Source organism: Heteronotia binoei, chromosome 9 (assembly GCF_032191835.1).
Source record: "Heteronotia binoei isolate CCM8104 ecotype False Entrance Well chromosome 9, APGP_CSIRO_Hbin_v1, whole genome shotgun sequence".
NCBI lineage: Eukaryota > Metazoa > Chordata > Lepidosauria > Squamata > Gekkonidae > Heteronotia > Heteronotia binoei.
Window position 1 is genome coordinate 2478969 of NC_083231.1, and position 26083 is coordinate 2505051.

The window sequence follows — 26083 nt, forward strand, 5'->3', positions numbered from 1 at the left end:
TACCTGGAAGCATGGGTTGGGATTTTTGCAGGAACTGCCAGCCCGCTCTGCAAGGCTAAGGCACGCTTGGAGCTGAGGAGTCATGGCCGTAACAAACAGAAGACTGTTGAGTCTGGCTTAGAGCCTCTCATGCATTTGTCTGCTGCATGCACTTCCTTTGACGACGTCAGGGCAGCATATAGTGTATCCTCAAAGCCACCTTTTGGGCTCAATGAGGCTGAGAGGGAGGGATTGGCTCACAGCCACCCAGGGAGCTTCTGTGGCTGAGTGGAGATTTGAACCCAGATCTTTCTTGTTTATCACTTGTGGAATTAGCCCATGGCACGTTGACTGATGCAAGTGTTTGTTACCATTTCAGAGCCATGACTTCAGAAGAGATGTCTTGGCCTGTCCCCATGAAGGCGATTGGAGCACAGAACTTGATGACGATGCCTGGAGGTGTCATCAAGTCCGGATACCTTCACAAAAAAGGAGGCACGCAGCTCCAGCTCTTAAAGTGTGAGTGGGGAGGGATGCCTCAGCGGCTTCCAGCGCTTCACCTTTCATTTAGTCAGAGGGAACCAGAATTTGATTGGTGCGTCTCTCTTTTCAAACTTTTCTGCATTACCAGTTTTTAGTGCAGTAAAAGTGCTTTGTAAATGGCTTCTGTTGCAACTCTATTGAAATTCCTGAATTTTGGTTAGGCTGCATTTTTACTTGGGAAAATCCATTACCAGTCTGCATGTGTGCAAAATGTGGCTGTGTCTTTATCCACTGGAGTCAGGTCTCTTGTAACACTGGCTCCCTGTAAGCTGCAGTTTGAAAATCAGACAGCACACTCCTGTCCGCACCTCTTCTGCTCCTCTAAAATCAGGTTCTCTCATAAGCAAGGCTTGCAATCCCTGAATTCAAGCTTCACGGTCAACATAGGAACCATGGTTAAGAGTGGTTGAGAAAGCAGCGGCAAGCCCTGGCTCAGGCTGACAAGCTAAGCAAGAACAGGAGGGGGCCCCTGCGTTGCTGCGGTTCATTTCCATTTACAAACCATTGTCAGAGAACCAGGGTCACAGCTGCAGGGGGCCTGTATAAACTGGTACAGATGCAGGATGGGAAGGGAAAGGGGTGGAGTTACTTATCATTACATGGGGCATCTGGGAATGCTGCTGGTCTGGAGGTCTTGCCATCAGACACTGAAATCAAGAGAGATGTCTGGGGCCTACTTACGTTAACTCACCTCTTTTTCCCTCTCCCCCTCCCCTCGGTCTTGCTCCAGGGCCACTGAGGTTTGTGATTGTCCACAAGGGCTGTGTTTACTACTTCAAAAGCAGCACATCTGCATCTCCCCAAGGTGCCTTCTCACTAAAGGGCTATAACAGGTGAGTGGGGAGTCATATGCTACAACTGTACTTACTTCACCACTGGGATAATTTCAGTCTGCTTCCTTTTAAGTACATCAGTGTACGTCGTTCAGACATCTTTACAGGGTAAGTTAGTGAGCAGTTAGATTATTTGGGAATTGTTTAGCAAAACAACCTGGCTTCCATCTTCATCAGTAACAGAAAGCTATTTATGTATTCAGATATGCACACAACTTTTTTCTGAATACATTTGCTCTCTTAGGTCTTCAAATGCACCTCCATTTGAAAAAGTCACAGTAGTGTTGGTGGGATGATGATGATGAATGGTCACACTCCAATAGTTGACTGGTAGATGGTGTTCTGCAATTTGAGATCTAGCCAAGTGCTTGGGAATTGCCAATGTATCTTTGCAGGATTCCTGCTGTTCCAAGCACCACTTCCTTCCAGAGCTGAGCTGGTATTATTTGCTCAGTGCCCAGAATGTGCAGGTATTTCTTGGGACTTCCAGGCACTGCTCCAGGGGTTGCAGTGACAACTGGCATGATGGTCACCTTCTTCTCCCAGAGGTGCTCTAGCTCTGTTTGTAGGTCTTGGTATTTCATTAGCTTCTCCTGTTGTTTCTTTTCTATTCTGCTATCTCCTGGGATTGCAAAGTTAATGATACAAACCCTGTTTCTCATTTTTTCCCCCTACAGATGTGATATCAGAGTGTTAAGATGCTGTATAGTAGATATTATATGCCTTTTTTTGATTATTTGGTTTGGCTTGGGCTCTACAACTTACCTATGGTGGGAACTCTATTCCATTATAGAGTCACTCAACACAAATATCCATTGATTACTATGGATTAATATTGTGTCTTGTGGGAAGATGTTAAAACACTGGTCACCATTTTATCATAATAAATATAAGTAGTGCACAGTTGTCCAGGGCATCTTGTATCCATATGTTCTAGCTAGCTGTAAGAATAATTATAAAGTAACAGAAGTTTTTTTTGAAGTGGCCTACTTTTGAACCCCGTTTTTTCGCCAAGAGCAAATGACCAGTTTGGATGTTTGAATCATAGAATCATAGAGTTGGAAGGGACCATCAAAGTCATCTAGTTTGAGCCAATAGCAGAATACCATGTGTATAACTAAGAAATAATCTACACATTTTGGCCAGAAATAAAATGGATATTTGGCAGCCATAATAATAGAATGCCACCCATAATAATAGTGCTAGTAATATATTCCTTTTTTTGGGAATTGCACATGCTAATCTATGACCAAGTATAGGTTTTATAGATCTTGTACAATTCTGTGCTTTCTCCTGTATCCTATAAGGGATTGGGAACAAGGGGCTTGGTGCTGATAGGTTAATTATGTACGTTGAACCACCAGCACAGATTTTGAAGATTAGACAACCTGCAGTTCCATTCATTTTCTTGATTGTATTCTTCATCAGTTCAGGTCTTTAGTGTTGGGTAACACTCTGTATGTTCTGCGGCATTCAGGGGTGTCTGAATGCTTTTTGCATTGTGATAACTAAAGGGAAATTAACATCTTTATAATTATGAGCAATGTTTCTCATTTTTGCCACTCCCTGCATAATTACTCTTATTTATGGTGTTTGATTTTACATTATAAAAGCGCATGCAGCACTCAGTGGAGTGACCCTGAAGCAAGCAAGATTTGGGTTCCAAATGCTAGCATACATGCTTAATAATCAAGGATCTGGCAGCATTCCCATGACTCCAGTCACATAGGAGACTGTTCTGTGGAGCAGATGATGTGGCTGTGTTCCTGGGGTCTGTCTTGCTGAGCACCCTGTATTCTAACAGTGGCTGTGCAGGGTCTCTGGCAGAGAAATGTCTTCCCCCTCCACCTGCCACCTGAGATCCTTCTATGAGCAGAGCAGATGTTCTTCAGTGGACCTGCAGCCGCTCCCCAAACCCCACAGATTTAGCAGGTGACGTGCAACTTGTACGAGTTCTTTGAGGACTGAAAGAACTTTCACTTTCTCTTGGCAAAGATTCCGTGACAAAGCATTGCAGACTCAGCCGCATGGATGTCATTAACAGGGTGTCAGAACTCAAGAACTTCAAACGGCTCCCATACTTAGTTACAAAGCTAGGATTTTATTGAAGAGAACTAGGTGCTGGAAAAGGCAAGATAACAGTAATGGCGAGAGCCAGCATCAGCTTGATTTTATACACGTAAAGCAAACATCTCACAAAGCCACAATTCACATTGTAGGGCGCAGCTGTCTTCTCACCATCACTATCAGTAGAGAGGATGCCTCCCTACTCCGAAGGCCAGGCTGTTCGGCTTCAAAGGGTCTCAGTGTGAGAATGTGCAGAGACAAGACATAACTCATTCTACAGCCCCAAATATTTTGGATACCAGTGGGGCAAGGTTAATTACTATTCAGGCACTCTAGGTTAAGCAGAGGTTACAACATGGAGTCAGTTTGGTTCAGTAACAATCCAGCTCCAAGCCACAATAAAACTACCATACAGCATTGGTCACATTACAGAGGACCAGCAGCAAAGATACAAGTTCTGACACAGGGAAGCCAGTAATTGTGCCATACCCTGTGCCATGTGTACAAAGAGCAGAATTTGAGGGTTTTAAAAAAAAGTATTACTTTCACTGTCCTGCAGGGTTATGAGGGCAGCAGAGGAAACAACGTCGAGCAATGTATTCCCTTTCAAGTTGGTTCACATTAGCAAGAAGCACCGGACCTGGTTTTTTTCTGCTGCCTCTGAAGATGAAAGGAAGGTGAAATCATGTTTATGGTTTCTACAGTATGTTGCAAATTACTTGGCATAATAAAAGAAATTGCTGTACCTTCTCAAAGTACAGTCCAGGTTTCTGCTGAAAATTTCTCATCCAGAACTTTTGGTCTCAGAGATTTATAGTACAATCCCACTGTGAGAGTTTTACGTGTAAAATGACTTCTCTGTGTAAATGATCCTGAGCACTCATCTGCTTCGTAGGGATTCCCTTATTTTGCATAACATCTCACATTCTAGTCAGTCTCATTGCCTTGTTGTGCCCTTCTTTGAGGTGCTCAGAGTAGTAGACATGGCTGTCTTCCTAACAACCTTCTGTGGCCCAAGATCGCCCAGGGAGCAGCTTGGTGGAGCGGGGTCTTCCAAATCCTACTCGCATACTCTGGCTGCTGTGCCATGGTAATTCTAGTCGAACTGTGCTAAATTATCACACAGTTCATAGCTGGGTGAGTGTTTGTGCAATTCTGTGTCTGTTTCAAAATTGTTTCCTTTGGAATAAAGTCTGGTTATTGTCTTCTAGGACTGGATGGCCTCACTTAGGAGAGAAATAGATCATTTCCATGAGAAGACGGAAACAATCGCTGATTTAAGGTTACACCTTACGCATTGTACTTCTCAGTCATTCTTGTGACTTGTATTAAGGAGCATTTTGTAAAGTAGTTTGTGTTACTTAAAACTGGAAGAAGTGTTCGCCTTTAAATAGCAGCCGTTGTAATAGTACTCTGTGAAGACTCTGCACGGCACTCTTTTAAAAGCCTCACGAATCTGCTTCATATTCTCAACAGCTCTTTGCAGTCCTACCACTGTCACAATTTTATGAATTGTGTTGCTGGCCACCAAGAGTCTGGTACTGTTATGTAGTTATAATTAAAGAGCTTTTAAAAAAATATATTTTGTTTAATTGTTGAAACTCTGTTTTCAGGTTGTGTGTAAATCACCAGAGGCTCCAGAGTTCTGTAGCTTTCATCTTGGCTGCTTACAGCATTGTAGAGTTGGTTGTCATTTTTGTTTGCAAACCCTGGGTCAAACCCTTGCCTAACGTTGTGGTTGTGTGGTGGTCAGCTCAGCTTTCCAGCTAACAGCACCTTGTGTGTAGTTGTGCAGTGTAATGGCCATGAAAGCATCATTTGCTGCCTTGCATATCTTCTTCGTGGTCTCTGTGCTTCACACTCATGGGATAGAGTGCCTGCGCCGATCCCCGAATCGGTATCTGAAAAGCCCAGGAGTTTTCCGTGCTCGGTGCCAATGGGCATGCGCAGGCGTCCCAGTACGCATGCTCACCGGCGCCAGCACGGGGATCCCGCCAGTTCCTTTCTGACCGCTGCGCAGAGAGGTTTGCCTTTCGTGTCCCCGGTCGGTGAGATTTTGGCCTTTGCCTTTATCGTTGTACATAGCCCATTTGTTGTTTTTCTTAGAGTAGATAGTTAGATAAGTTAGTTAGTTTAGATAGGTAAAAAAAAAAAGAGTTTGTGTGTGTTTGTCGGACTGCCCTACAGGGCCTTTCCCCCCCGTTTGTTTTCCCCCCAAAGTTTTTTTCCCCTCAGAGGACTCTGAGCAGGTTTTTTGGCGACTGGCATCTATGGAAAGTCTCTGGAGGGGTTTTCAAACGCTGCCGCTCCTGTGGGAAGAAGATTGCCCCCCCAGACAATCTTCCCTCTTCATGTCTTCTCTGCTTGGTTGAAGCGCACCGTGTGGAGTCCTGCCCACACTGCCTCCGCTTCTCCAAGCAAACGAGGAAGAACCGGGCGGTGCAGCTTTCGGCTGCTCTAACCGAATTGGCACTCTGCCCTCAGAAATCGGCATCAGGCCCGTTGGCATCGACCATGGCAGACACTCCGGCCCCGACGGTCACATTGGCCGATGTGAACCCAATCGTGACCAAAATGCTGATCGAGCGAGGCTCCTCCACAAAATGATCCCATGACGGATCAGTGGACACGCCCGCCAAGAAGCATCAGGATGACTCAGGGACCCAAGCATCCACCCCAAAGAAGGCCAAGGAGAAGCGGAAGACACCCCGCACTCCATCGCCTTCTGGAGACGCTTCGGCACCGACGACATCTGCTCCGCCGAGGAAGATCCTGGCATCCCCGTGCCACAGCCCATCGGCATCGAGAGGCAGTATTCAGCAGCCCTGTCTCTCGACATCTGAGCAGGAGATCGATCTCACCCAGCGATCCTCGTCATCCGGGTCGTGGCGTCATAGTGGGAGCAGTTCTATCTCCGATGTGGAGGCATCGGATTGGCGCCGATGGACCCGTCTACCCCGATGGGAGCCAGAGGCAGGCGGGAGCTAGAGCCTTCCATGGCACCACGCCGTTTCCCACCGCTACCATCGTGGGAGCAGCGTCAGCGGCCGCCCACCTACCCGTATCCTTACCCTCCATACCAGTGGTATCCACCAAGGGAGTTTGCGGAGTAGGATCAACAATCGGAGGCATCCTGCATGTTGAGGCTTTCGCACCATTCTCGAAGACCATCAGTATCGATCCCTCCGGAGAGGTGCACCGCTCCAGCGGCTGAAACTCGTCGGCGACCATCGACGTCGACCCGTTCGCCAGTCCGGGAATCGACGCCGATCCTCTCTGAGCACTCTGTACACCGGGAGTCTTCCTCATCGGACTCGGAGAGCGGTATCAACACCCAGGAAGGTGCTTTGGAGCCTTCACCAGGGTCCCAGATGACTGAAGATCTTCCTATTTCGCCATCGGAGGATCTGAAGTCCTATGGCGACCTGGTCAAGAGGATGGCAACCACCCTCTCCCTGCCTGTGATGCAACCACAACCCGTCGTGGATGATAATGTCTTTGACATTATGCAAAGGGACACATCCACAGCAATCGCTTTGCCGGTCACCAAAGTGATTCTACAGGCAGTTAAGGAGCCCTGGAAGAAACCATCTTCGACACCGGTATTGTCCAGGAGGCTGGACCACATGTATAGGGTCCAGGAGATGGGGGCTGAGTTCCTTTTCACCCACCCGAAACCAAACTCAGTCGTCGTCTCGTCTCGTCGTCATCCAAAGCACGTAAGGTCCACTCATCCCCACCCGACAAGGAGGGGAAAAAGCTGGACAATATGGGAAGGAAGGTCTACTCCACAGGGGCCCTCGGAGTAAAGGTATCTAACTATGCAGCATGCATGGCTAGATACCAATACTCCGTATGGGAACAACTCACCCCCCTCCTCTCTTCCCTGACAAAAAGGCTGCTGCTAGGAAGCTGCAGAAGGAAGGCTTTGCTGTGGCCATGCAGCAGTTGGCTGCAGCAAAGCACATGGTGGATGTGTCGGCTAAGGCCATCACGTCTGCTGTGTGCATTCGCCGTCACTCATGGCTACAATCAACTACCCTGCAGCAAGATACCAAGGCCTTTGTTGAGGACTTGCCCTTTGAGGGAGATGGCCTCTTTAGCACTACCACGGACAGTGCACTGCAGGAAATAGACAAAAGCCTTAAGACCTCCAGGAACCTGGGTGTGCAGGCCACCTCCAGAGCTCCCAAACCGGGATCGGAGGGCAGAGGGAGCGATCCTGGCGTTTGCTGTAAGCGTCAGAGCTGGAGCCAGGCAGACAGGCATGGAGGAAGCACGCTGCCCTCTCCACAGCCGGTGCTCGCAAAGTGCTGGGTTTGCGGAGGGGGCGGGTGCTTCCTCCGTGCCTGTCTGCCTGGCTTCAGCTCTGATGCTTACAGCAGGCGCCGGGATCGGAGGGCAGAGGGAGCGATCCTGGCGCTTGCTGTAAGCGTCAGAGTTGGAGCCAGGCAGACAGGCACGGAGGAAGCACGCCCCCCTCTCCACAGCCGGCACTCGCAAAACGCTGGGTTTGCTGTGGGGGCAGCGTGGAGCGATCCCAGCACTTGCTGGAAGAAGCTGGAGCCAGGCAGGCAGGCAGGCGCGGGGGAAGCGCCGGGATCGGAGGCGGAGGCAGCGGATCGCCCCCCAGGAGGAAGGTGCGTCCTATGGTCCGGAGCGCCTTATGGTGCGAAAAATACGTAGTTTTCTGCCGAAGGTGGTCTCCCAGTTCCACCTCAATTTAGAAGTTTGGTTACCCACCTTTTACCCTACTCCTTCCTCGGATGAGGAACGTAGGTTGCATGCTTTGGACGTTAAGCGTGCCTTGTTGTTTTATTTAAACCATTCAAAGGTTTTTCATAAGGACTCGCAGCTTTTTGTTTCATATGCTGCACCCAAGCTAGGTTCCAGGATTTCATCTCAGAGGCTCTCAAAATGGCTTACTGAGATTAAACTTTGTTATTTGTTGGCTAAGAAGCCGTTGTGGACACTCCACAAGAGTGATGGCCATGTCAGTGGCGTTCCTGAGAGGCGTGTCCCTTACTGATGTCTGCAAGGCTGCCACCTGGTCTTCTCCGCATGCCTTCATGAAGCACTGCATGCTCAGCAGAGGACTTGGTTGGGAACTGCGGTGCTGCAAGCTGTTTCTTCCGGTTGACCGTCTTCCTGCCTCCAGGTATGTCTTGCTTGCTAGTCTCCCACGAGTGTGAAGCACAGAGACCACAAAGAAGATAGACAGGTTGCTTACCTGTAACTGTAGATCTTCAACTGGTCATCTGTGCATTCACACTACCCGCCCTCCTTCCCAGCTGCTGATGGTCTCCCTCCAGTAGGGGCTTCCAGCGGTCAGGAAGGAACTGGCGGGATCCCCGCGCTGGCCCCAGTGAGCATGCGTACTGGGACGCCTGCGCATGCCCATTGGCACCGAGCACGGAAAAATCCCGGGCTTTTCAGATACCGATTCGGGGATTGGCGCAGGCGCTCTATCCCACGAGTGTGAATGCACAGATGACCGCTCGAAGATCTACAGTTACAGGTAAGCAACCTGTCTTTCCTTCCTTGCCTTTGAACAACTTCAACAGTTTTGCTGAAGTTTCACCAGTGACCACAGAATAAACTTATTACAAAAGGTAGCTAAGCAGTATTACAGCAAATAAGTAGTTTCCTATCTCTGCAACTTGGCGGGCTCTAGTTTTATAATTTGCATAAGGCCAGTGTGCTTGTGGCCTAACTCTACTTTCCCTTCTATTTTCAGTGACTCTGGATCAGATGTTGACAGTTTCTATGGCTCAATAGAACGTCCAATTAATATCAACTATTCTCAGCATTCAACAGAAAATTCAGGTGAGAATAGAGTTTTGAAATTTGCCATCCAGTAAAGGTGATGTACTGAGTTTTAGGGGTGCACTCAGAGAAACAAATCATTATAACTTTTGGACTGGAAGGGTGTGGGGGGTGTAGTTACTATGATTGTTTATTTTCAGGTAGGACATGACTGGTTTGGGATTCAAATGTATGTGGTTTTTCAGGTTCCAGAGTTTCAGGAACATTATTTTCAATGGGGATCCAGTTAGAGAGTCTGAGGCAGCTGTTTTTGAAGACCGTGGCATCCAATTTGCACAGATTTTAGTCCCCCATGAGTTCCAATAATGGGCTTCGATTTTACAGTAGGTTCTTCTTTGATTCAGGGGCAGTTCTCTCCACTGATTCCTATTGGTGGGGGAATGGGGCCAGTCACCAACATTTAAATGAAACCCTGTCTATACCCTGTCTACATTTTTCTGCTTCTAAAGTGGCTGACTGTCAATTAACAGTTCATAGAAAGTCTGGTTTTACCATCCTTCCTTGTTGTGGTCTGCATTTTGTTTCCTTTCATGAAGTAAGAATAAATGAGCAAGATAGAATTCCAGAATGCACGCTTCTACTGGGTATGTAGAAGAAAAGAGCAAGTATCCAGTAGCACTTTTAAGTCAAACAAAATGTTGTGAGTCGTACAAGCCCTTCCCCTTCCAGGTGCTTCTGGACTGTTGTTCTTTTTTTACCACTACAGACAGACTAACAGGGCTACACATCTTGATATTTCTCTACTGAGTGTGTGCTGTTATTGAGGAACCCATCTGAACTGGGTTGAACATCACAGTAAAAACTAAATGAGAAATATTCGAAAATGCAAATCAATACTCACAACTACAACAATGGATAAGGGCAAAATATAATATGTAAGCAAAAATGACAATGTCTGATCAATTTTTTTTAAAGTTTTCTCCTCATCTGTTTTTTTAATTAATTCAGTACTGATTTTCATGAACCAGTGCCTTTTACAGCAGATCTTGCTTAGAGCCCCCCTGCCCACCCCTTTTGGTAATTTTTTTGGATTGTCCCTCCAGTCTGGTTTGTACTTCTGTTTTCTGTTGCTGGGGCAGGCCTGTGCTAATTTGGGGGTCCTGTGAGAAGTGAAGCTTCCTCTGACCTTATTAGTCCTCTGCTAGAATTACCTGTCCTTTCTGGGAGCTGAATACTCCTGTCTCCACACCCAGCAACAAGGGTGCAGATGTTATGGGAAGTCACTTCCATCCCAGCCAGACTCACTCCTGGCTGAACTGACTGTGTTGTGAACTTGCTGTAAGGCTATTGCAGTGGAAACCACAATGTATGTTGTGTCATTCACACTGGATTGTTTTAATGCTTGAAACCTGATTTCAGATTATGACCAAGATGAAGAAGAAGAATACTTACAGCCAGACAGTGCAGACTGCGAAGGTATGTTGAGCTGTGAAGTTCTAACATTTCCATGTATCCTGTTGGTCACATCCACACTTGTGTAGAATGTTTGAATGTGGTCCAGTAATCAGAGCCCAGTATGATGTGAAGATCAGAGGAGAAGCAAGTTAATAGGTTAACTGAAAACAGCACTGTAGCAAGGATTTAGACGTCCGTAGTGAAAGGCAAGGTGGCCCTCTTGCCCTGTCAAGATAGCCTCTTTTTTGCAGTACTGTAACCTCAAACCAAGAATTTGTTTCATTGTATTTGTAGCTCCCCCCTCCCCCCAATAGCTCGTTCTGGATTCTGCATTAGGTCTGGCCTGCCTCATCTCCAACTCCACCTGCCATTCTTTTCCAAAGGACATCCTTTGAACTATATCCTTCTTTAGAACCCTTCTCCCAAATGTTGGCTGGTTTCTAGAAGTGAGTTTCCACAGGTGTCTATGCAGAACAGGTAGATTTTTGTGCATCTTCTGCAAATTTCACCTTTCTTTCAGTTATGTGGTTTAGCTTTCAGCGTGGTCAGAAATGGCTTGATGCTGTCAGGTGTGACTGACCCTGCCCAGGCACCCGGCTAGTGTCACTCCACGGGCATCAGGGGCCACATGCCCTAGGGGCTACCTGTGAAGCTCAGGCTGCTATTGTTTCAGCCAGTCATTCTGTTGTCCCCCCCCCCCCCCCGACCTTGTTCTTCCTCTTCAAAACTGGGAAGAAGTAGAGGGGAAAGCTGTTCTAAGGGAGACGCAAGGCAGGAGATGGCCTTTTCCCTCCTGTCATTGTTGACCTTAAACCAGGAGGGTGCTGGAGGGTCTCCTGGGTCAGGATTGGCAGCTGCTTCTGGAAGGAAGGGAGGGAGGAAGGAAGGAAGGAAGGAAGGAAGGAAGGAAGGAAGGAAGGAAGGAAGGAAGGAAGGAAGGAAGGAAGGAAGGAAGGAAGGAAGGAAGGGCTGTGAGAGCTTCTCTGTGTCTGCTCTGCAGTTGGGGAGCTTCCTTGCCAAAGCTCTCAGGTCAGACACTTGTCAGAACCTCACTGGGGTGGGGTTTCAGTGGGCAGGGTTAAAACAATCGGGCACCCTGTGAATGGGCAGCACGGCTCTCTCACACACAAGGATGCTCCCTCTGCTCCATCGCTCCTTGCCCCTCTCTTGGTGTGCCGCACTCTGTGGGGGCAGGGCAGCAGGGGCTGGGGGCAGGGGCCCAGGCATGAGCAGGGTTCTCTGGTGTTCCACTGCTTGCTCTTGGAATGGAGTGGGGGCAGTTCTTAAGCAAAGAAAGCGCTATTGATTCACAATTTTATGATTTGTTATTTGACATCGTGTGTTAATTCTCTGGTCTGCTCTGTGATGGTGCTTGGTGGCCTGCTGTGGCTGCTGCTTTCTGAATAGGGAGCCTGCCCTTTGTCATTGGCCTGGGGTGCTCATTTTTCTCTGTATTACTGATGCTTGTTTGCAGTAGAGGTTGGTTTTTAAGGAGGCTTTCATGGATGCTGGCTGGGCGTGGGGCTGTGGGGGCAGTCTTGCCTTCTGCTTGACCCTCTATGTTGCGTGGGCAGAAGTGAGTATGGGGGATCTGTGGAGACAGGCAAGTGGGCCAGGTGGACAGAGAACCTGGATTTCACCACTCAACGTGATTTTCAGAGTTGCTGATCTGCCTAAAAGCAGCAGTGGCAGGAAGCTATGGAGGGAGATTAGGAAATTCCTGCTAGGAATCATGGGGACTTTATTCAGGCAGTGGAAGGATCAACTTTAGGCCCAGCCTGTAGAATAACAACACCCTCACTCTGTGTAGAAAAAGGTATTCAGCATAATCTAAAATGTTTCTCTTCTCTAATTTCTTAAACAATACAGACAAAAAAACATCTTGTGCATAACACTCCTACTGTTCAAAACCCAAAATAATTAAAGTCCAACAAATCATAAAAGGCCCAGCTTGAGCAGAGTTTTCGATTAGATGAATGTGAAGTCGCCTGTGGCCCCCTGGATCACGTGGTGTAGGTGGGAAGAGTTCGGTCCTGAGGTCCACGTCACCCACCCAGTTGCCAGCCCAGGTGCCTGAAGTGGGTTAAGGAGGGAGAATGTTGATGTGACAAAAAAGTTGTAACTTTTTCTATTCATTATCATGTCTGAGTTGTCTTGTTGCATACTGGTGATGTATCTGTTATGTTTGTTGTATGCATTGTTGCAGTCTGCTTCTGGTTATTGGTAAGATGCAGTCACATGTCCAGTTCCATTTTTGTTCAAAAGACATGGACAGTCAGACTTGAATATAATCCCAACCTGTTTCTTTTTTTGCTTTTTTATAAAGCTGCAGATCAGAGCGTCCTTCCCCCAGCATACCCCCCTCCGCCAGTCCCACCGGTGGGCAAGGCTTCCTGTTCCGCGGCGCGGGCGCGCTTCCTGCCCGGCAAGAGCAGTGTGGCTGTGCTTCCCCTGCCGCCCCCCAGGAAGAGCTTACCTGATTTGAAGCCGGAAGCTCTCTTGCGCATGAGGGGGGGCCTTCCTTTCCAGCACCAAGCGGAATGTCCCGTGAGACCCCAGCTAAGGCGTCAGCAAACCAGTGGGCCAGGATCGCCTGTGCCTCCAGTTCCTCTAGCCAGAAAGCCCGCTTGCCTTCTGCAGACTGGCTCTCAACCAGCTGCCCAGCTGCCCGTCGCCCGCAGTTCCGCTACTGCTGAAGACCGTGAAGGACTCAGAGTGTCCACCAGGCTTTCTGCAAAAGGCCCCCCTCCACTGCCAAGCAGCCAGCCCCGACTGACCCACCCTTCTGCGATGCCTGCAGATGCCACGCCACTGAGGGGATGCCGCAAGCCAGCGCTGCCCACGCCCAGAACGCTGCCCAGCTCTCAGGCACCTGTGCCTCTGCCCAAGCTGGAGAAGCCTTCACCTCCCCAGTAAGTTGCCCAGCAGGTGGCATGTTGTGACAGCTGTCCCATGTGAATATTTAGCCTCAGTCCAGACATTACACAAAACTCTTGTTCCATGATGCCAACTGTGAAGAGAAGCCACTCCACTAAGTGTGGTTGTGGAGGGTTAGCTAGTTGGTTTGCTGACCTCACAGTGAGTCTTCACTAAGGGTTTCCATCAGTGTGGAATTCTGACTTCACCCTGGCTTGTTCCTCGGAGATGTCCTTGCATGTTGCCCAACTGCTGTGAATGCGCAGCCAGAGAGGAGGCAAGAAGGCAGCAGGCTTTGAGTAATCACTCGTGGGTTGAGCTTTGGTTTTACCAAGTAACCAGAGTTAAAATAAGACACGGTTTCCTGTGATGTCTGAACTGAGCCACAGACCCTGGTCCATGTTCAGTCATGCAGTAGGAATGAGTTTGCCCTCTTGCGTGCATATTCACACCTTTACCCTGGAATTGGAATCCAGTATTGCTCACAAATTCTTGTGGTTCACCTGTCAATATGTGCATGAATCTAAATACCATTTTTTCTCATCTCAGGCCCTGGCTATCACAGTCTTTAAAACCCTACTGTTGTTCTAGGATTATGAATTTAAAAACTCTCTGTTCCTTTCTTGCCTCCAATTTGACCCATGGCATTCTAACCTAAGATCAAACTTTTTTCTTTACTGTCAAACCTCAGCTTGCGGATAGTCTTTGAATACTGGGGAAGTCCTCACTGTCTGACCAGAAGCAGTCTTATGTGGTCCCCAAGTAAACACATCACTGACCAGGCAACTTTCTCTGCAAACAGCTGGAGGGAATTCACTTTGTCCTTTTCTCAGTTGCTTCTTGGCTTCAGAACAGGGGGAAAGGCAACAGAAGGGGGATAAGAACTGTGTGCTCTGTTGTGGTATTTAGACAATCAGCTCATGGTGTCATCACTTTAGCTGACTGTATCATCACAAAAAGGATACCAGAGCTCTGCAGATTAACAGAGGATGCACCTGGCATACAAAGACTGACTTGTTAGCTGGCACATTCAGTAGCAACACTCCCCTGAGGCAGTCAGTGCATTTTTAAATGGAAGGGCAGGGCTGGCAGCTCCCTGCTCATCAAGGGCTCTGGCTGCCCCGGGAGGGCCTGGAGGAAACATCCGTTCTCATCCAGCTGTTGTGGTTAACTTAGAAAACTTCAGTTTGATAACATTTGCAGCTCTTGGATAGACTCAGAGGATTGTACAGCCACTCCCATCTCCAAAAAATTAAACTAACTTCCAGAGAAGGGCTTCCCTTATCCTGATGATAATTCCAGATGGGCAGCCATGTTGGTGATATGAAGCAGGAGATCAGCAGCACCTTCACAACCAGCAAACTTTATTTTGGCGTTAAGTTTTTGAGTGGCGCAGCTCACTTTGTTGGAGGCCTGAAATGTTGCCCCCCTTTCTTTCTCCCTAGTGGGAATCAACAACGTTGCTCTCCCTTCCTCTGTTTTATCCTCACACACACACCCCCACCCCCATCAGGTAGATTAGGCTGAGAGAGAGAAGACAGCAAACATTCACAGTAGATGGGGATTCAGCCCTCTGTGTCCTACACCCTAGTCTGACACTCTGTCTACTACACTGGCCCTCAGTCCACTTGTAAAATAGTCTCTGAAGATGGCAGAATCTAAAAATCACTGACTAACTGACAATTGAAATAACAATATGAAACTGAACTGTTAATACTTGAGTCTACTTATGTGACTGTGATGCTATGTATCCTTTCTAATTTCAGTTTAGGTTCTGTTTCTGCTCGGAGATCCCCCCCGGATGGGCAGAGCTTCCGAGGTGCCTCATTTGAGAAACCAGAAGTGTTTTCAAAACCAAGCGTGTCCAGCACAGACTCAGATGACAACTATGAAAAAGTAAGGCCGTGCATTCTCAAAGATGACACATATCCAGCCTGTCATATTGCCTGATCCATGGGACCGTGCTGAGTGGCCTGTTCTTGGAACTGTTTCCATTTGTTACAGAATGAATATGCAGAATATGCACTTTGGCCACAGGGATTTGCACGAGATTCACAAGACGTAACAGGGGCACCTGGTGGGTCTTTCACAACAGAGGAGGCAGCTTTCAGGTGTGCTGACTTCATGCAGTGCAGACTGAGAGCACAAGGGCAGGGCCTGTCACTTAAATGCTACTGTCTTTTTTTGCAAAAAAATTGTTTGGAGCTGAAGATGGGTGGAGTGGAAGGCTTCAAATATTGGGGCCTGAAAATTGAGTCTGAGTGGGGTCACTCTCGCTCTCCCTGTCCAGGGAGTGATGCATGCGTCATGGTTGTTCTTTTGACTTCACAGCTCAGCATTTTTGTTTTGCAGGTTGAGCTGCCTCATTCAGTATTTGTCAATACATCTGAATCCCTCGAAGTTGAAAGGTAAATTATTTTCCTCGTAAGCAGTTACTTAGGATATAAGTGGATCCTAGTGAAGTGGAAACATTGATGAAAGTTGAGTGATGGCTCAAGCAGAGACAGAAGCCAGAAATCTGGGTACTCGGCATTCACTGAACAGCAGTTGTCCTGCTGTAATGAAAGGGTAAATAGCAGGAGCCACTCCAGTAACCAAACAAATATGGCCAAAAAGCCAGTGGTGCAAGAAAAAGAATATTTATTGGATAATAATTAAAAAATGATATTTCAATCCTGGTGAAAGGAACAATTTTTATATTCCAATCCCTATGCATTTCACATTTGCATTGTCCCTTGTGTCTTCTATTTCACCTAATGAAGTTAACATTTCTGCCCGTTTTGATTAGTGATGAAAGGGTGCCCTAGAGGTAGGCGGGCAGGCTATATAGTTCCCTGTGTGCCTACTTCCTATAAAGGTGGAACGCGTTCCTGGCTCCTTGAGCATCATCCATGGGTTTGTCAGCTTTACAAGCTTTAATCAGACTTAAGATGTTAGTGTTTGTGATTGAGAAGTCAGTTGTCATATTTAGTCCTAGTGGTTCTAGTCCAGGCTTCCTTGGGTGTTTCTCAAAGAGTGACCATTCGTATTTTCACACTATCTTAGGATGTTCAAATCAGAAAATTTGACGGGACATCCCAAAACTGGATTATTCTGCATTAGAAATTCATCAACAAAAACTGGAAAGGTAATAGAGAAGAATTATCTTGAATATGAAATGCAGTGTCTCTTTTCTCTCTGAAAAGGGGATTTCATACAGCATGGTTTATGTGCATATTTATGTGGGGAATTTTGTGAGCCTGGAGAGCACCTCTGCAGAGGCCCTTCTATCAACATGTTTTAGGAGGCAGCCATGTTGGTCTGAGGTAGAAGAGCCAGCATGGAATGCTGCCAGCATCAAACATGGTGCCAGCATGGAAGGTTGATTTGCAGTATCAAGAACCACAGGTGTTATTTATTAAACACCCAGCTGCTAATATGTCAAAACAGACATCCAGGCCCAGGGAGTATATGCCACAAGGCCTGCTAGAAGGATATAAAAAGGGATATAAAAAGGGATATAAAAATCACTAAAATAACACAGGAGGCACAAAGGAACACAGAAACAAAACCTATGGCAATTAGCCAACCTTCCTCTACACTGGACTGTGCAGCCTACATTGCCTAGTTATCTAAGCCTACTTACTAGACGCTCTCATAGTTAGGCCCACAACACTGACAGACGTCTTAATGTCCTGTCTTCCTTGTTATCATCAGTGCTGAATGAACATCCTGATGTTCCTTGAGATCTTCTGGATCTCCTGTTCTTCTTGAAGAATGATGTTGGTGGGCACCTAGCCTGAATATATTCTGGCTGGTTAATTGGCTGCCCAATCACTGACATGATCTAATTAGAGAGCTGTCATATAGCCCTGAATTCAGATGTTGAACTGTCAAAGCTAGATCAAAAGGATCTACCTGTCAACTTGGTCTGACTCTACAGGTGTGACAAATTACCTCTACATTTAATTAGGTAATTGTCAGTTATCTCAGCTATATATTGGTGCAAATCCTGGTAACATTTACAGACAAAGACATTTAGTGACATAAATACTTACATACATTACAAGTTATAATCAGTTTTTTGACAGCAGGGTGCTTGTGAAAGGGTTGCTTATCGGTGTCCCCTTATCCTACTGCCCGATGTACTGGGGAGCTGAGGTCTGTGAAGACAGATTGTGCTGTAGAGCCCATTTAAAGACCTACGAGGTAATGCGGATGGTGACAAAGAAGACTTTCTTTTCTTTTCCAGTTGCATGGGTGAAATGTTGTTCAGAGAGGTTATTTAGGGTGGTTTGGGGCCTGATGTCACCTGGGCCTACCACACTTGCTTGTTAGCTGTGGCGATTTTGCTTGATTCTTTTCCAATAAAGTTATCTCTCATCCAATCTGATTTAGCTACCAGTTTAAGATTAGATCCGGTGCATCCGACCCGTAGTACCACCTTCTGGAACTGATCAGCTGGATAAAACTGGAGTGTGCTGCCATGACACCCATCTCAGCTAACACCGTGATCAATGGTATCAAAAGCCAATGAGATTTTCAGGAGAACCAAGAGAAGACTTTGAAGGAATGGCAGAAACAAATAAGTTTATATCGAACGGCAAAAAAAGAAGAATCGGATTTAAAGTTCTACAAAATGAGAAAAAAGAGGAGGCCTAGCAGTACCTAATATTAAATTATATTACCAAGCAGCTAGCTTGGTCTCGATTGCAGATTGGATTAAAAACCCAGATGAAAGATTAATAAAATTAAAAACAATAGACTTGGGTGTAGGATTGCATAGCTACCTGTGGACTAAAACATCAGTCAAAAAAATTATAATGTAAAACAGAAGCCACGTAATCTGAGACAGTTTATTCAGAATTTGGGCGATTCTATGAAGAATTATTTTATTTTATTTATATCCCGCCCTCCCCACCAAAGCAGGCTCAGGGCAGCTTAACCCTCCAATATCCCCTTTAATTAGGGTGACCATAATGTCTGAAGGCCAGCCAGGGACACTGGGGGGTGGGTGGGTGGGTAGGGGTGCGCGCGCGCGAAGCGTCCGCGCCGCCGGAAACAGGAAGTGACGTCACTTCCGGTGACGGCACTTCCGGTGACGTCATGCCACCACCGGAAACAGGAAGTGGCATCACTTCCTGTGACATCATTTCCCCCCGCGTCACCTGCTGGAAACGGGAAGTGACATCACTTCCTGTGACATCATTTCCCCCAAATGACATCATTTCCCCCAAATGCCACTGCCGGAAACAGGAAGTGACTTCACAGCACTTCCTGTGACGTCCCCAAAAATCCCCCAAATATCACCGCCAGAAACAATTTTGTTCTCAAATCCTGTATATACTTCATCAGTATATGAGATAAGGCACTTTCTCAACTGTGCTGCATAATGCAGCCTATTTATTTTGTCCTGTTGGCTCTGTTGGCTCTATCTGCGCCACCTTCATCACTTTCGGGGTGTGGATCCCCCAGTGGGGTGGTCTCCCGACTCCCTCCGCCGACTGTTTCTGATAGCCCTGCGCCCCCTCTTTCATTTGATATGTGTCCCGTGCGGGTGCCACCCTCCCGCCGGGAGATGCCGCAAAATGAGCCCCCTTGAGGCTTATGGCGGCAGGGCTCGGGGGAAGCGAGCTAGACTGCTGTTCTTTTGAGGGGTTATAGAGTGTTTCGAGCCCGTCCCTGTGGCATCGGTCCCATCGTTGTGGGACCCAGGGGGCCGGCGCAGCGGCACGCCGAGGCAGCCTGTCACTAATAACACCGGTCGAGATGCAGGACAGGAACCTGGAAGTGACCCCTCAAAAGAACAGCAGTCTAGCTCGCTTCCCCCGAGCCCTGCCGCCATAAGCCTCAAGGGGGCTCATTTTGCGGCATCTCCCGGCGGGAGGGTGGCACCCGCACGGGACACATATCAAATGAAAGAGGGGGCGCAGGGCTATCAGAAACAGCCGGCGGAGGGAGTCGGGAGACCACTCCACTGGGGGATCCACACCCCGAAAGTGATGAAGGTGGCGCAGATAGAGCCAACAGAGCCAACAGGACAAAATAAATAGGCTGCATTATGCAGCACAGTTGAGAAAGTGCCTTATCCCATATACTGATGAAGTAAATACAGGATCTGAGAACAAAATTGCACTAGAAGACACAAACACAAAGCTCCCTTACACTGAATCAGTGCTTGGGTCCACCAAAGTCAGTATTGTCTACTCCAGTCACAAACACAAAGCTCCCTTACACTGAATCAGTGCTTGGGTCCACCAAAGTCAGTATTGTCACATAAGAGAAGCCCTGTTGGATCAGGCCAGTGGCCCATCCAGTCCAACACTCTGCGTCACATAAGAACATAAGAGAAGCCCTGTTTCTCTTGAGGAAACTTCATTCTAATACCTTTTGCCAAGTGAAATTTTCTTCTAGCGGTGACTTGACTAGTAAAATCCCAGTGTTAAAGGGGGTAAAACAAGGTTGTGTGCTGGCCCCACATCTTTTTAATTTATTTTTAACTGACCTGGCACAATTTTTGACCCCTATCAATGGTCATCCGCCTAAACTTGCAGGCCGAGCGGTCCCCTTATTACTTTATGCCGATGACACTACCATCCTCTCTTGTACAAGAGTGGGCCTGCAAAGGTATTTGAACGCCTTTTATGACTACTGTAATTGTAATTCACTTACTATCAATTATACCAAATCTAAAGTAGTTGTCTTTTCAAATTGCTGGGGCCCACAGAGATGGTTTATTGGCAATTCAACAATCGAGCAAACAAAAAATTTTAAATACTTGGGGATCACTTTTAACCACAAGTTAAGCTGGGTTTCACATCGTAACAACACCATCAACTTGGCTAAGTGTTCAGCTGCTCAAATTAAACAGTTTTTCTTTGCAAGGGGCAACCAATTAGTTCCAGCAGCTATTAAAGTATTCAAAGCCAAAACGCTTGCCCAAATCCTCTATGGTATCCCCATATGGATCTCAGCTTTTACCAGGAAAGTGGAGGGCATTCAAGCCTCATTCTTTAGACAAATTCTTGGTTTGCCAAAATGTGTGTCCTACTTTGCTCTCTGCTCTGAAGTGGGTCAGTCTTTGGTGGAGACAAAAGCCTGGATTGCAGTGTTTAAATTCTGGCTCAAAATTCATTTTAGAACAGATCCCAACAGCCTTCTTGATTGTATGAAAAGAGACCCATATATTTCGTCCTGGACAGCAGTGCTTCTGTCTAAACTCAATCAATTGGGGTTAGAGGTAGATGATTTTTCTACCTCTGAAGAGTCATATATCTTCAGATGTATTAAACTGAGACTGTGGGAATTGGAGGAAACGAAATTACGGCCAACTCTCCCTTATACTTGCTCTCCAGCTTCCTTAGGTCTTTATGCTTTTTGTGGCAAAATGCCCAATTATCTATCAGACCTAACCACTCCAAGTCATCGCAGGGCATTTATGTTGGCCAGACTAAACGCGTTTCCCTCCAAAGTTTTACAAGGGAGATATCAGCGAGTCCCTTTAGCCGACAGACTTTGCTCCTGTGGAGCGAATACCCCTGACTCAATCCAGCATATATTGCTTGATTGTTCTTTTTACCATAACCTCCGTAAAGATTTATTTGGCAAGCTTTCTTTTTCTCCAGATTTGTCTATTCTGCCACCCTGTTATTATTTATTGAGTGATACTGAGGGGGTGGTTAGTGAGGCTGTGGCAAAATTTCTGGCTGACATCCTTAAATTTAATTCTGAGCATGTTTGAATGTATCTGTAAGCTCGGTTTTATTTTGATTTTATCTCCAATGTTTAAATTTTTATATTCTGTGTATTTTTATCTGAATCTATTATGCCATTAAAGGTTTGGTATGGTATGGATCAGGCCAGTGGCCCATCCAGTCCAACACTCTGCGTCACATAAGAACATAAGAGAAGCCCTGTTGGATCAGGCCAGTGGCCCATCCAGTCCAACACTCTGGGTCACATAAGAACATAAGAGAAGCCCTGTTGGATCAGGCCAGTGGCCCCTCCAGTCCAACACTCTGCGTCACATAAGAACATAAGGAGGGAGGGAGGGAGGGAAGGAAGGAAGGGAGAAAGGAAGGAAGGAAGGAAGGGAGGGAGGGAGGGAAGGAAGGAAGGAGGGAAGGAAGGAAGGAAGAAAGGAAGGAAGAAAGGAGGGAAGGAAGGAAGGAAGAAAGGAAGGAGGGAAGGAAGAAAGGAGGGAGGGAAGGAAGGAAGAAAGGAGGGAGGGAAGGAAGGAAGGCCACCCCCTCCCGCCAGCCCCCCCCCCGGCCCCCTTACCTGCGGCTAGTCCGGCGGCGGCGGCGGCAGAGAGGCCTTTCCGACGCCCCCCCCGGGCGGAGAAGAAGGGGGGGGAATGCTAGAGGCCCGGGAGGGCGTCGGAAAGGCCCGCGGTGGTCGCTGGAGGGCCTCCAGCGACCCCCGTGGGCCTTTCCGACACCCTCCCAGGCGGGGAAGGATGGGGGGTGGGGGTTGCGAGGCCCGGGAAGCCTCGGGAAGGCCCGCGGGGGTCGCTGGAGGGCCTCCAGCGACCCCCGCGGGCCTTTCCGACGCCCTCCCGGGCGGGGAAGGACGGGGGGTGGGGGTTGCGAGGCCCGGGAAGCCTCGGGAAGGCCCGCGGGGGTCGCTGGAGGGCCTCCAGCGACCCCCGCGGGCCTTTCCGACGCCCTCCCGGGCGGGGAAGGACGGGGGGTGGGGGTTGCGAGGCCCGGGAAGCCTCGGGAAGGCCCGCGGGAGTCGCTAGAGGCCCTCCAGCGACCCCCGCGGGCCTTTCCGACGCCCTCCCGGGCGGGGAAGGACGGGGGGTGGGCGTTCTGAGGCCCGGGAAGCCTCGGGAAGGCCCGCGGGGGTCGCTGGAGGGCCTCCAGCGACCCCCGCGGGCCTTTCCGACGCCCTCCCGGGCGGAGGAGGACGGGGGGTGGGGGTTGCGAGGCCCGGGAAGCCTCGGGAAGGCCCGCGGGGGTCGCTGGAGGGCCTCCAGCGACCCCCGCGGGCCTTTCCGACGCCCTCCCGGGCGGGGAAGGACGGGGGGTGGGGGTTGCGAGGCCCGGGAAGCCTCGGGAAGGCCCGCGGGGGTCGCTGGAGGGCCTCCAGCGACCCCCGCGGGCCTTTCCGACGCCCTCCCGGGCGGGGAAGGACGGGGGGTGGGGGTTGCGAGGCCCGGGAAGCCTCGGGAAGGCCCGCGGGGGTCGCTGGAGGCCCTCCAGCGACCCCCGCGGGCCTTTCCGACGCCCTCTCGGGCGGGGAAGGACGGGGGGTGGGCGTTCCGAGGCCCGGGAAGCCTCGGGAAGGCCCGCGGGGGTCGCTGGAGGGCCTCCAGCGACCCCCGCGGGCCTTTCCGACGCCCTCCCGGGCGGAGGAGGACGGGGGGTGGGGGTTGCGAGGCCCGGGAAGCCTCGGGAAGGCCCGCGGGGGTCGCTGGAGGGCCTCCAGCGACCCCCGCGGGCCTTTCCGACGCCCTCCCGGGCCTCCGCCGCCACCGCCGGGCCCCGTGCGCGGGCGGGGAAAGCGTGGAGGGAGGGAGCGTCCCTGCGCGTGCTCAGAGCGATCTGCGCACGCACAGGGTCGCTCCCTCCCTCACTCGCCGCCTTCCCCACCCGGGCGCGCGGCCCCCGGCTCTCTGGCTGGCTAAACCGGGACCTCTTAATGGTCCCGGTATACCCAGCCCGGGAGCCGGGAATTGGGGGCCAGAACCGGGAAAGTCCCGGGAGACCGGGACGGTCTGGCCACCCTACCTTTAATATAAACCCATAGATGCATATTATGATAAACATATTTTTTAAAATGACTTCATAACATACAGCGATATGATAAACCTACAAGGATAAGCCAAGTTTTGACAAAAGATAAAAGGAAGGGAAAAGAGTATAATGCCTATTATATTTTTTATTAATTTCAAGACTTAAAAAAGATGTCTATACAGAAAGAGGTGCAATAAGGGAATTGACTGAATTTGAAAAGGTGATTATGCAACAAAAAGATAATTTATTAGGATGAATATTGAAGCTATTACTTCAATATGATACAGAGACAGAAAAAGTAGAATAACATGTCTTTATAACGTGATGGATGCAAAACTTTGTGGAAGAGGCATCTTTCCAACACTGGGAAACTCTTTTGGATGAAAGATATAAAATTTACAGCTAGTCAAGCACTAAGAGAAAACTGGTACAAGATGTCTTATTGATGGTACATCAGCCCAAAGGATGTTGAGAAGACAGACAAGAAATATTAGGGATTTGTTGGAAATGCAAAGAGGTGGGGATGGCACTTTTTACATGTGGTGGCCATGTAAAAAGACAAGAGAATATTGGGAAGAAATACATGCAGAAATACAAAAACTCAAATGTACTATGAAAGCTCAGAATATGTTATTGGGTATTTTACGTAATAATGTTAAAATAAAAATCTGAAGAATTATTAAGATACATTATAGCAGTGGTCAGAGTTATATTTGCAACAAAATGGAAAGTGGAAGAGTGCCCAAGCCAGGATTGGAAAGACAAACTGGCTGGATATGTAGTAATGTGAAACCTCTGCCCGTGGAGCCACACCCACCTTTAGTCCTCCTACACAAGAAACACTGACCCCCACCACACTCTTCTGAAAGTAAAATAACATCATGTCTCTACTAATTCTTATTCTTTGTCCATTTCACACAGAATGGCTTTCAATTTTCTGTAGTTAAATATCACTCAAAAGCCCTTAGTAAAACAAAAAGCAGCAGCTTCAAAACATTTCAGGCCTGCTATTAACCCCCCTGCCAAAGGCAGGTTCAACAGGCAAGGTGGGGAGGATTGGACAGAAGGCCATCTTAGGCTGCAGAGCTGAGTTGCTGGTGGAGTAGAGAAGCCCCCCTTGAGCAAAGTTGCCTGGGCCTCACTCGTTGGGTTGCTCAGGGCTACAGTGGCAGAATTTGGTTTAATGATAAGCATCCTTATTTTAATCTAAATGGCACTTTCACATTTTCATTCTGTTTGTGGGATACTGGCTGAAGATAGTTGGGATATTGTTAAAAATGTTGTTATGCTTTTCTTCCCTTTTCAAGGTATTAGTTGTGTGGGATGAATCCATTGAGAAAGTGAGAAACTACAGAATATTTCAACAGGTTAGTAGAAGAACAGTATGTACTGACACAATATGAATTCTGTGTATAATATGATATGTAGCCAGCTTTTTTACCTCACCTCCCCCAATCTGTGAGCTAGAGATTGGTCTGAATGCATATTGGCCAAAGTCTGGATATTTGAAGAGAGAGATTATAGTATTCTGACTGTAATGTCAACAAAACTGAGGCATGTTCATGTGTAGCTGGAGCCATAGTGTTGTTCTGTCCAATTTGAGATGGTTGAATTGACCTCAGCATTTCTGATTTTAGTTCCATGAGATTTTTCTGGCCAGTAATCTCTGATTTCCATTTCAATCTTGCACCAGGACTCAAAGTTTTACTTGGAGTCGGATGCACAATTCCTAAGTCTTGGAAGTCTGGTTGAACACTACTCCTGCCACGTCTTGCCTGGCCACAACAACCTGACGCTTCAGTTTCCTTACGGCTATTCTGGACCAAGGTGATGCACCTTCATTTGCTGTATCAATGTGCAAGGGGAACACGGAATCAGAAGAGGAGTGTTTTCCTGCCCCATAAACTGACCATAGATTGCAATATTGGACTTTATTTTTCTGTTCTTTCACATGACGTCTGGGGCAGTTTCTGATTATGGTTCTCCTATAGACTGTGGTTTTATTGAAGAAATCGCCTGGTACCCTTTTTCAGACTGGATTGGTGGATATCATGTCATTAACAGGTCAGGTCACATTGCCAAAAGAGACTAATACAGTTTGGTGCAATGGAATCTGCCAACTTGGCTCTTCAGCAGAACTGCTGCTTCCGGGTCTCTAAGCACATGGTGTGAAGTCGAATGGCAGAAGAAAATTTCTGAAAGCGAGGTGCTAGACATGTTTTCTTGACTTGTTTGACACTGATGCTTGACAATGTATTGAAGCAGTTGATAATGCTTTTATTATAAATCTATTCAAAATTACAAAAGAAGAAATGGATTGGGAAAAGAACCAAATCTCCTTGTAACGTTTCTCTCAGTTACCCTTCCTGCACAAATGGATACTTTTGCTGTATCCAGTTTTTGTTACCAAAAGGTGTGCTGCAGGCAGTACATTTCTAACCAGGTTCTGATGTACCCTTTAAACTGCCTTTCTAAGATGAGCTAATAAAAACGTCCTTGATTGAAAGGGAGGGTTGAAGCCATTCACGTTTTTCACAATTCATTTTCTTTGTAAAATTTTACTAACATAAATTTATATTAAGAGATTTGAAAATTCAGGACTGAAACCTCTTTTGTATATCTTATATTTTATCTGGCCCAAGATCCAAACCATTAGTTCATTAAGATCTCTTGAAGTATATAATTATTAGATGCCCGCTCCTCAGGAGGCCTGATGGGTCATGTGAATATAGAGGGTGGAGAGTTTTCAGCCTCCCCCCACCCCCTAAATGCTATTTCTGTAAGACTGGTTTTCTCAAAAGCAGG

The 26083-nt window shown here is 47.8% G+C and overlaps 1 protein-coding gene across 1 annotated transcript; it reads left to right on the forward strand.

The window, feature by feature from the left end:
* Positions 1–339: 339 nt before the first annotated feature.
* SH3BP2 (SH3 domain binding protein 2) lies at positions 340–25800 on the forward strand. The gene is made up of 12 exons (XM_060246132.1): positions 340–498; positions 1253–1355; positions 3982–4099; positions 4634–4704; positions 9160–9248; positions 10608–10664; positions 12976–13555; positions 15326–15455; positions 15912–15967; positions 16605–16686; positions 24586–24645; positions 24972–25800. Exons 1-12 carry the CDS (start codon positions 363–365, stop codon positions 25107–25109), a joined length of 1620 nt encoding a protein of 539 aa, XP_060102115.1. The 5' UTR covers positions 340–362; the 3' UTR covers positions 25110–25800.
* Positions 25801–26083: the final 283 nt, after the last annotated feature.